Source organism: Trichosurus vulpecula, chromosome 6, assembly GCF_011100635.1.
Source record: "Trichosurus vulpecula isolate mTriVul1 chromosome 6, mTriVul1.pri, whole genome shotgun sequence".
NCBI lineage: Eukaryota > Metazoa > Chordata > Mammalia > Diprotodontia > Phalangeridae > Trichosurus > Trichosurus vulpecula.
In genome coordinates, this window is record NC_050578.1 from 5796351 (window position 1) to 5808445 (window position 12095).

The 12095-nt window shown below is 47.4% G+C and overlaps 1 protein-coding gene across 1 annotated transcript in view; it reads right to left on the reverse strand.

The window, feature by feature from the left end:
- PRSS12 (serine protease 12) overlaps positions 1-12095 on the reverse strand; it is an 81075-nt gene that overhangs the window by 47564 nt on the left and 21416 nt on the right. Inside the window, exons 2-3 of the mRNA XM_036762432.1 lie at positions 7264-7402; positions 1035-1216 (exon numbers count right to left, since the gene is read on the reverse strand). Of these exons, the coding sequence (XP_036618327.1) occupies positions 1035-1216; positions 7264-7402 (321 nt within the window). The remainder of the gene's footprint in view (positions 1-1034; positions 1217-7263; positions 7403-12095) is intronic.

Below are 12095 nucleotides of genomic sequence, written 5' to 3' on the forward strand. Positions count from 1 at the left end.
GGAACGAGACTATCAGAGATGCTATAAATACAGAATGGTAATGCACTGGCAACTGATGGGATGTGGGGGGTAAAGGGTCAAGGATTATAGGATTTAGAACTGGTAGGCACCTTGGAAACCAGTGAATACAACACTCTTGTTTTATAGTAGAAGAAACCAAAGACAAGAGGAGGAAAAGTGGCCTGCCTAAATTCACACAGGAAGTCAGTGGCAGAGCTAAGATTTAAATCCAGGTCTTTGGATTGCAAATCCAGTGCTCTTCCTATGACACCAGGCAGCCAAAGGAAAGACTGTCTATGTGGTTTTTTAATCTGTTGAAAGTGAAATATTGTGAAAATAAGTTTATAAAGCCAAGGAAATTGTGATTCAACTCTTAGCTACATTCATTACGGCAAAGATTTCAGAAGATTGTAAATTCTGACATTTCAAAATTATACTGCATTTAAAGTAACTCTTCTACGAGAAGAACCAAGGCAAATCTGGTCATTTGTAATTATAACAATAGCTGAAATGTATATTATGCATGTGTATACGTGTACATATATTTCAGCTACGGTTATATACATATATGTACACGTATTTCAGCTATTACTATATACATTTATGTTCATATCTAATATACATCTCCGCAGTTGTGTATGTATATATTACATGTGATTACACACATTATATATTAGCAATAGGCAGGTGATGTATAATGTGTAAAATGTTATAATACATTACACATACACGTCTCATTTTAAGGTTCATGAAGCACTCTACATACGTGATCTCATTGAAGCCTCACAACCCAGTGAATTGCTCACTAATTACCCATTTTTACTAATTACTAATTACCCATTTTACAGCTAAGTAAACTGTGTCTCAGAGAGGTTCAGTGATTTGCTGCTGATGTGATTGCTATTAAGCACCAGGGGCAGGATTAGAAAGCTGGGCCTGATTTATCTACTCTCTTTGTCAAAGCTGGCTGTTTCCCTGTGCTGAAAACACACTAAAACTGAAAGAACAAAGATCCTTGGTTATTCTCATGGTACCCTGGTAAAAGCTGCATGAGACTGCAGCTGCCATCTTCCGCGGACACGTTCCTGGGGGCCCGGCGGTGTCTCGTTCACAAAGCAGGATGTTGTCTTCATCCCCTCGGCAGTGGATGCTGCTCCAGTGAATGGGAACGAGGCCCAGTTCAGACATTGGGGCCTGCTTGGCCATCCCTTTGGCCCTGGGAGACAGAAAACCACAGTTAAGTTACGAAATAAACCTCTGAGCATGTGGGTTTGGGAACAGGAGAACGATGGAAAGGGGAAAGATCTTTTGAGGAAATTAAGATGTCAGATCAAAGCTTGGGCAAGCCAGCCACAATAACTTCATTCTCTTCACTAGTTCTGCAAGACTTTTAATTTTTACAGACCTTTTAAAATAACACTAGCTCTTTAATTTGGGGGCAGAAAGGGACCCTTGCCAATAGCCCCTAATTAAAGGGGAGAAATCAGCCATGGTTCTCAAAGTACAGTTCTGACCGGTCACCCTCCTACTCAATAATTCCCAATGGCTCCCTCTTTGATGCTCTATGATCCATAGAAACTGCTCTGTCTGGCAGTGAAAGTTCTTCCTGCCTTTCCCTTCCATGGTCTAACCAAACTGGCCTTCCTAGTGACTGTCCCTCACAACATTTCATCTTCTGTCATCCTGCCTTCACATAGCCTGTCCTCTAGGCCTGGAATGCACTCCCTCCTGGCATCCCGAGTTTCTTTCGGGATTCAGCTTGAGCATCAACTTCTAGCTGATAGACCCTTCCCCTAAGCCCCTCCCCACCATTACCTGTTCTCTGTTTTAGGTGTGTTTTATGCACACACACACACACACACATCACTCTAACAATGTTTTGCCTACTGGAGTATAAGTTCCCTAAGGCAGGAACTGTTTCACCTTTCTCTTTGTTCCCAAGTGCCTGGCACATAGCTAGGTGACTCGCCCAGGGTCACACAACTAATATGTATACAAGGTAAGATGTATATCTAGATTTCCTTGACTCTACCACCAGTGCCCACTATGCCATAGCAGCTCTCATTGAGACCTCTGGTCTCAGTTCTGTCACTGACCATGACAAGCTCTTTGGGCCTCCGTTGTGTCATCAGTAAAACAAGTAGGCTTATATCAGGTGATCTCTAAATTCTTTTCCAGCTGCAGGACACTGAGTAAATGACTTAACTCCTCTGGGCTTCAGTTTCTTCCTCTGGGAATGGAGGGCTTTTGACTCAACGGTGTCCAAAGGCCCAGCCTGCTCTCTGATCCTTGGGCCATTACGGGGTGTGAAAGAGTACTAATAATCCCTCACCTTTAACTAGGGTTGAAAGAGCTTTCCTGACAGCCCTGTGTTAGCACCCCCAACGTACAGATGAAGAAACAGAGGCTGCCCATGGGCACACGCCTGGCCCTAAGCGTGGCTTTGAACCTAGCTTTCCTGAATCCAAGTTAAACATCCTTTCCACTCCCCCATCCTCCCACATTCTATGGCTGTAGGAACATAGGAGGGCACTGGAGCGCTACATTCCCAAAGTCCTTCCCAAGGTTCCATTTTGGGGAGAATTTGTATACAATTACTATCAAAGCTAAAAGTTAAATAAATGATCTGAGAGATGATCAGTTCCTGATGAAAATAGCAAGCCTTGGGCAGGAAGAATGGGAGGCTGATTACCCAGTCACCGGATCCAGATGGATCCCAACTCATGTCATCTAATTGACAGATTTTAGAAGTTGTTTTGGATGAATCCAGACTGATATGAAAAATTCTAAGTATTCATTCTAACAGACATCCACCCAGAATGATGCCACTATGGGTTCTGGCAGCAAATCCAGTGATTATTTAAGGTCTATAGACACTGTGACTATCCATTATGGCAGCCACAAAGGTGGGTTAGCCTGAGGTGGTAAAGTGAGGAAAGGGATGGCATGCTGAGGGAGAGCTGGAGCAATATGACTGACTTCTGAGAATTCCATGGCTTTTCCAAATGATAAAAAACCCCACTCCTAGCCATTACAATGCTCCTCGTTACCTAGACTTGCACTGGGTCATACAACTCCTAATTATAAGAGGCAGGATTTGAGCCTGGACCTCTCTAACCCCAAGGCCTGTGCCCTACCCACCATGCCTCGCTTCCTCTCCTCTCTGAAACTCTCCAGTTCAGTCTCAATATTCACAAGATGGTTTTTTTTGCTCCAGAGATGAGTTTTTAAAAAAGAAATGATTTCTACACATCTCATTTATGCATAGATTCATAGCTGGAAGGGATTCAGAGGCCATTTAAATCAACCCCCTCATTTTACATTGAAGGAAACTAGAGAAGGTCAGAGAAGGTCCAGAGACTGGCCCAAGGTCATACAGGGAATAAAGAGCCACAACCACCACAAACAAGAAGGACTCACACAAAAACACAACAATCTCTGCTCTCCCAGGACTTCCATACTCCCTGGGTAAGCATCAGGTGCACAAACAAGCCCTCGGATCTCATGTGTATAGATCTTCTCTCAAAGCTACCAGGGCCTCAGTTTGCTTGCATCCATGAAATGAGGGGGTTTGACCAGGTGGTCACTGCTAGACCTACTTTTGTGCTCCTATGATTTCAATCTATCCAAGCCTGCCCATCCTGGGTGCTGCTTGTCCCCATGATATGTCCATTGGTCGGGCTGGGTAGGCAGGCAGGATGAAATGACCCAATGCCCATAGGCCTTCCTCACTTTCTATTGACATCATGAAGATACTGTTGGGTCCATGGGCAGACCACTGGTCATCACTCCCTTTGGCCACTTGACCGGGCATTCTTCTCTGTTGATTCTAAGTTAAAGCGAGAACCTTAGTAACCAGTGAATCAAGGAGTGCAGAAGGGGCAGCTGGAACCGAGCCCTGAAGGAAGATCAGGCTTCTGAGAAGCCGGGGTGCCAAGGAAGCACATTCCAGGAAGGAGGACAGTGTGGGTCAATACACCTAGACAAGGAACGGCGTGTGGACAAGGATGTGGCAATTTCCAGGAGTGTTGATTTCAGGGATGAAGGCCTAAGCTAGAAGGGTGGCCACAAGAGAGTGGAGATGTGGCCTCGGCCTCCTCCTCAGAGGCCTTTAAGCAGAAGCCGGGTGACTGTTTGTTGAGTACATCATGGTGGGGTTTTCTTTTGTGCATGGGTTGGACCAGATAGCTCCTTAGGTCCCTTCCAACTCCCAAATTCTGTGGTTCTGGGGATGGCTGCCAAATGTGTGGTAGATGTGCCATTGGTTCAGCAGACACAGGATAGGAACCAGCTCCCCCAGACTCCAAATCCAGGGTTCTCTATGGGTTATGTGAAGGAACACCCGGCACTGACCAGGCCAGGGGGATTTTGTAAATCTCTCCCTGCTCCATTCTCAGGAAGTAAGGCAGTAAGTCTGCTTCCCTAGGTCAGCATCAATTGTCACTTGTTCACACACAACTGAAAATTGGCCAGAAGCATCTGGGAAGGATCTCAGCTGTGACTGCCTAAAGGGCTCTGCCCTCACTGCCTCTTTCCTGAGCAGTAATTCTAAGGAGAAACATCAGTGCTCATTCAGTGTGCAATTCATTAACCCTGTCCCTGGCAAGCTTGAGCACAAAGGGCAATTAGAAATCTGTTCTTGAAATCAGAAGTTAATCACCCAAGGTTAAATGTCCCTGAAAAGATCTCAGCTTCTCACACCCTCAGTGTTTCATGTGGTTGTCAGCAGAAAGCAGAAGACTTTGTTGGATTTTACATCTAGAGAGCCAAAGGACTTCAGAGTCCAGTCCATCAGCCAAGAAGCATTTATTGTGAACTTACTACATGTCCATACAAAGAAATGCCAAACCAGCCTGTGGCTTCAAGGAGCCGACATCCAAGAGGGAAAACAACACAGCCACAATTTGGTACGTGCTAATCCTAAAACAGTCCTATCCCTATAGTCCTAATCATTTTAACTGAATTTCGCCAACCCATTGAGGGTCAGCATTGATCAAAACACTTTTACTTCTAGAAATTAATCTTTAAAAAAAATAGTGGTGTCCAGGCACACTCACCTCCAGTGACCCCAAGGTTCCTGTACCTACTCTTCCCTTTGCCCTTAGAGAGTGAGCTTCTAGTCCATATCTATCTTGGGAATGATCCAGGAGCACCCCCCCCACTCTAGAACGAGACAGGGGTCACATCTACCCTGCGCTGTACTGCCACAGTGCCTGAGGGCCGAGGGATTGACTGAACCCCCTACGATGTAACGTGTGACAACTCTCATTACCCCTCGCTGGACTATTTCCATGGTCTCTTAATGGCCTGTCCATCTGTGGTCTCTCTCTGATCCAATCCATCCTCCACTCAGCCACCCAAGCAATGTTCCTAAAGCCAGATTGGACCAAGTCACTGCCCTGCTCGAGGAACATCTAGGGTAAAATGAAAACTGCTTGATTTGGCCGTTAAACGGCCATCGTGATCTGATTCCTTTTTATCTTTCATGTTCCAGCCAAACTGTCACATTCCCCATATAAGAGAGCCCACCTCCCACCTCCAAGCCTTTGCACAGCCTGTCCCCCATACCTGCCGTGTACTCCACCTCCATCTCCAAGGCCCCCTGGTTTCCTCAAAGCTCAGCTCCAGGGCCACTTCCTACACAAGGTCTATTCCAATCTCTTCTTCTCTCCCCAAAGTTACTAATGGCCTTCAAAGACTTTATGTTTACTTAGTATATTTTTGTATTCATTCATCTCTTCAGTCCATCAGCCCTCAAGCGTTCATCCAGCACCAGGCACTGCACTTGGCACTGGGGATACAACACAATAAACCCCTCTTCATAAGAATGTGGCTTGGATATATGTCAGAACAGACAGATTACAGAGAGGATAAATGCAAACAGATACAAAGCAGTTCCCTACAAGGTGGTCTGCGAGGGAGGGCCCTCTGTTCAGGGCGTGGATTAGACAGGGGAAGGCCCAAATTCCAGTCGGGAGGCTGTTGCTGTTGTCCAGATGGGGTGAAGGTCTGCACTAGGCGATAGCCATAAGAATGGAGGAAAGAGGACAGAGGAGAGTTGGCCAGCAGTGGAGATAATGGCTTCCCACTTCCTGGGGTCTGTCTGCAAGGGGAGCCTGGGAGGCTGCTCACTGGGCAGGACTGAGGGGTATTCTTATTCAGGTCTCTGGGGAGCATCCCACCTCTGGTAAAAGCAGAAGGGTCTTCAGTACAGTTGGGTTGGGGGGCAGGGATCTGGACTCCTTCCTCTGCTTCTTCTCCTGAGCTGGTGCAGGCAGGGTGTTGATGAAGGCCTGGGACCACACCCAAGGGACCCCCACAGGAGACATAGGCTGTGAACTTCCAGCTACCTACTTTGTGGACTTAGGGATCACAATCCTTGTTCCAAATACTTTATGTGTGGTGGAAGTGCATTACACGAAAAGACTGGCGTCCCAGGACGCAGCAGGATAATGAGCTGCAGAAGAAATGCAGATGCCAAGTTCTGAAAAATGCGCTTTTTCTTCTAAAGACCAGGGTGGGCCTTGGGGCCCTCAGCTCCCAGCACCTGTTCGACTGACAAAGGTTGTATCAGGAACATTTGTCTCTAGGCCTTTTCATTTAGACGTGAGGTTTTTATAGTGGCATTCTAGGATGGGCAGGGGGAGGGTAAGATTTTAGTTTTCCACACCAAAAGAATCCTCTAGGATACAGCTGGAAGGGGCCTTGGAGGTCAAGTCCAGCCTCCTCATTTTACAAATGAGGAAACCGAGGCCCAGAGAGGCTAAGTGACTTGTCCATGGTCACACGGCTAAGAAGAGGCAGGATTTGAACCCAAGTCTTTTTGACTCCAGCCAGTGCGCTAGTCACTCTGAACCTTCTGGCCTCTTACTGCATCTCACAAGGTCTTTTCTGATCCCCCCAGGTGTCTCTGACTCTCCGTCTCTGTGTGCATCTCTCTCTGTCTCTGTCTGTTTGTCTCTCTCCCCGTCTGTCTGTATGTGTGTGTCTCTCTCTCCCTGTCTGTCTCTCTCTTTCTGTCTCTGTGTCTATCTGTCTCTCCCTCTATCTCTCTGTGTGTCTCTCTGTCTCTGAGTGTGTGTCTCTGTCTCTCTGTCTCTCCCTTTGTCTGTCTCTGTGTGTGTGTCTCTCTCTGTCTCTCTCCCCAGTCAAATGTAAACCCCTTGAGGGCAGGGCCTATTTCATCACTGCTTTCACTCTCCCAGTGCCTGGCACACTGGGGGCATTTCAAGTTGGTTGAATTAAATTGACCTGGAAACTCACCCGAAGTGCAGCTGGCGACAGATGACAGCTGCGGCGCCATCGTCCCAGTCGCTGCTGCAGATCGCTCCCCAGACTCCTCTGAAATACACTTCCACAGTACCTTCAAATTCATTTTTCCCACCTCGGAGACGCACTGACCCTACAGAGGAAGAAAAGGCCCAAATTCCTTAGTACCAGAACCCATCTGAACTGCCGGGCCAGGCATTGGGAGGCACTTCATAAAGGCTTGTTAACTGATTGACGATTTGACTGGCCAGAGCCTGTGGTTTCTGTGCAATGGTGGCAGCCCAAGTCTGCCAGATTCTAAGACCCCTCCCTCCTCCCCACCCTTCACAGCTTGAGGCAATGGCTTGAAATAAGCATTTAAAAAGCAGCTGCTAATTAACATGCTGATGGTGGAGCTGACACCTGCCAGCAATTTCAGACAAGCAGATAGCTGAGTTTAGATTGGGGGGCGGGGGTGGAGAGGGAATCAGCCACAATCCTAACAGGGACATGGGCCATCTCCCAGTGAGGTGGCCAGTAGCCTGGGGGCAGGGGGTCAGGGCTCCACTTCTAGGCCCATAGCTAATTGTGAGACTTTGAACCTGTCCATTGTACACACCCTGGGCCTCAGTCCTCTCACACAAAGGGTACGAAGCCTTTCATAGTCTAATGGGAGTCTGGTGCATTCAACCCCATTAGCCTGCTTGGCTGATCTAATGTGGTCCCTACCCAAGGAAGGCACCAGGGAGCTTTCTCCTAGTAGAATCATGAGGATGCATAAGGGAAATGTGCCATGGGTGGGCCTTCTGTAACGGGCACTAATTGGGAAGAAGTTTTTTACTGTGGCTCTGTAGGAAGAACTGTTGGTATCTTCCAAAAGGCCGGTTAGCTTCATCTCCTTAATCTTTGTCTCATTCGTGTCTGGGGGAGCATGGCGACTCTTGCTCATGGCATCCAGGGAGATGGTAGTCAAGGCCACGGCCTTAGGGCCTTCTTCCTGGCTGATGCCACTTTCCCCCAGCCCTCAGGAACGGGCCCTCACTCCCTGGCCTTGAGCTTTGTCTGCTTCTCTTGTAGGGAGAGGGAGAGACACCTCACAACCTTATGAGTTGATGGTCCTCAGGGTACCTTGGCCCCCAGGAGTTTCAGGCTGGATTTTGCAGCAAGGGCAACATCAGTGTCCCAAGGAGCAAGGAGTGATCTTTGGGAGTGACTTCTGAAAGCCCTAGCCCAGTGGAAAGACTGCATCTGGACATGAACTTGGTGGGGTCTTCTGCAGCATAATGGAGGGACTGAGCTAAATTTTGAGTCAGCTTCCCCAGAGACAAAGGTGGTATGGGGGAGATTATACCCCTGAGGTGTCAGGGAACATGTTTGTCCCTTTGTCCTTGAAGGATACATCACTTTGTACAAACCAAGGAATGTTAAGTGGGTAAATGCATCTGGGACCTAATGACGGGACCCTTAACTGCAGAAGGGACACAGCTGGCAGGGGTTTGAGCTGAGGCAAAGAAGAAAAGAGTCCTGATGCTGGAGGCTACAGGCTGACGTTCTATAGGGGGACCTGAGGTAGGCCTGGTTCTGGGAGAGAAGGCCGAGCTGACTGCTTACAATAAGGAGAACATGGTTAGGGGCAGACAAGGAAGTCAAAGCTCAAAATGACTGACAGACCCACCCAAATTGTGTGTTTGTTCCTTCCTTCATTCATTTATTCCTGCATTCATTCCTTCAATCATTGATTCAATCATTCCTTCTTTCCTTCCTTCCTTCATTCATTCCTTTCTTCCTTCCTTCATTCATTCCTGTTTCAACAATCTTGCTAGCAGCTACTGTGGCTGTGTAAAACCAACAACAACCAGCACACAGAATGCTGCAAGCCTAGGTTCTTTTGATCTGCTTTACTAAGGAAAGCAACTTTAAGGGGTTAACAATCTTACTTTAATCCAGCATACAGACATCATTCACTTAGTTCAGGGGGAAAAACCAGCACCCTGAACTTCAGAGCAAACACAAACAAATTACAAACATACATTTATGAACAGACCAAATGCAATTCATAGTTATCAAGGAACCATCAACATCTGAGTTCGGCCTGGAGCTCAACAAGGCTGGCTCAGAGTCACATGCCACTCCTGCTGTAGCTCAGAGCTCCGGGAAAAAAAAAAAGGCCAACCTCTGATTTTATATATCTTGTTCAGGGTCAAAGGTGAGTCACACATGCAACTCACCCTGTGACCTAAAATTGTCACAAAAATGCAACTTAAAACCACATGGCCTAAAAGCCTCTGATGTCACAAACATGTCACTCAAACCCATGTAAACTAGCCTTTCCCTTGAGGCAAGGAGGTCATCGAAGACTCCTAATTTAATCAAGGAAACAAAGGCCAAACTCTTCAAGGGCACTTGGTTGAATAAGTGCTAAGAGCTCATCTTGATGGCCAATACAATTCCTTCCTTCATTCAATCATTCATTCATTCTGTCCTTCATTCTGTCCTTTGCCTCTAGGGGACCAAAGTGGAAATAAAAATCCATCCTTGAAGGTAACAGGAATCTAGAGGGAACCTTCACTGAGTGGTTTCTCACACTCTCCATCTCTCCAGCGTTCCCCGGCAGATTTCTTATCCTACAAAGACAAGATTTATCTAGAGACGCAAAAGACCTCGGAGCCCAGTTGGTCGGCCAACAAGCATTTATCAAGCATTTACTCTGAGAGGATACAAAGAAAGGCAAAACCAGTTTGTCCCTCAATGTCCTTCCATTCCAGTGGGGGAGATGGCATGTAAATAGGGAGGCCCAGGCAAGCTGCACACATGGGAAAAGCAAGACTGTCTGAGGATGGCTCTTCATTCTCCCAGGATCCCCTGGGGAGGCACCAGGCTATCCCAGCCCCCTCATTTTACAGGTGAGGAAACAGAGGCCTGGGAGGCTAAGTGACTTGCCCAAGGTCATACACAGTAGGATCACAGATCTCAGGTTGGAAGGGGCCTCAGGGGCTGTCTGGTCACTCCCTGTCACTTCACAGATGAGGACACTGAGGCCCAAGGAGGCTAGAAGGCGAATAGAGAATCCCATGAACCTCAGGTTGGGAGCCCTGTGCTGGAGGGACTGCCACTCTTCTGGTTCAAGGGCCATGTTCTTTCCATTTCATGCAGCCTGTGAGTCAACACACACACACACACACACACACACACACACACACACACTTCACATACAAAATCATCATATACACACATACATACCACACACACACAGACACTCACACTCACTCACACACACATTCAGACATACATACGTACGTATGTACATATATATATATATATATGTGTATATATATACATACATCTGTATATCCACACACACACAGGGAAAGCGCCTCAAAGTAATTTTAAAAGTCATTGTAGAGACCTGTGTAATCAATTAAAATGGCATTAATGAGTAATTATCCACCTCTCTTTCCTGCATCACTTTGAGGCAGACCCTCCGCCGGTGCTCAGGTTTCTTTCAAGAACCTTTGGCTAAAATAAAATAAACTTGTTCAGTCACGTCTGACTCTTTGTGATCCCATCTAGGGTTTTCGTGGTAAAGATACTGGAGTGATTTGCCGCTTCCTTCTCCAGCTCATTTTACAGAATGAGGAACCGAGGGAAACAGGGTGAAGCTACCTGCCCAGGGTCACAAGGCTAGGAAGTGTCTGAGGCTGGATTTGAGCTCAGGAAGAGGAGTCTTTCTGACTATTCCCAGCACCACCCAGCTGCCTGAAATCAAACAAAAGGCTAATGAGAATCTCAAGTCTCATGCAGGGAAGAAACAGAGATGCCTGTTAACAAAATCCCATCTTTAGAACTGCACTGACTGGGAGGGACTGATTGGTCGATTGGAATGACCAATTCTTGTAAAGAAAAGCTTTTGGAATGGGGGTGGGGACCAGCCATGAAGTACTCCGGTCCTTAGAACCAGTCCTGGTGGGTGGGTTATGCAGAGCTCAAATAGTCCAGGCCTGCTTCCAGTCCAATGTCTGAAGGCTTAGTGAGTCCACTTCCAGCTGTGAGTGACTAAAGAGCTGGTGACAATACAACAAACAGCTGCTTAGCTAAGGGCTCCCTAGCCCTTCAAGGCTTGTAAAAGTATTACATGATAACAACCCTGGGAGGAAGGTGCTAATGATCCCCATTTCACAGATGACAGAAGTGAGGCCCAGAGAGGTTGTGACCTCTGTGGAGTCACACAGCTAGTGAGTGTCTGAGGCAGGACTGGAACCCAGATCTACATGAAGACTTCTGGTTGCCTGAGGAAATGGAAGAGGTGATGGCCATAAGTTGCTGAGTCAGAACCGAGTGGGCATGTATAAGGAATGATCTGCCCTTCTGTTGGCTCGTTTTGCTTCTTTTTCCTCCTTGGGGAAGAATGAGGCTAAATTCAGCGAGCAGGCCGCATGGAGGGGAGGCCCACCGCAAGGTGGTGCCATCGCTGAGCTACCGTATCTCCCACCGGGTCACCATGTGTCAGTAAACACATGGCGCCTCTGTTTCTTTTATGTTCGTTCTTTTCTGACTTTAGGTGGGCAGTAATTGTGAGAGAGCAATGCCCAGGTGACCAGCAGATCCACCAAAGGTCCCACAGGCAACCAGCAACCAGCATTGGTAGCAGAGTAAAGAAAGAGGTAGCCATTAAGACAAAAGAAGCACCCTTGGACGATGGAGCAAAGCCTGCCCCCTGAGGGCAGCAGCAGCTTCAGGGATTGTGACCCTTCATAATAGATAGAGGCTGTGCTGCCCGTGGACTCCAGAAAGACACTGGTCCTCAGAGCCCAGCAAGGTGGAAGGAGGACTTCATGGGGCTAGGGAGA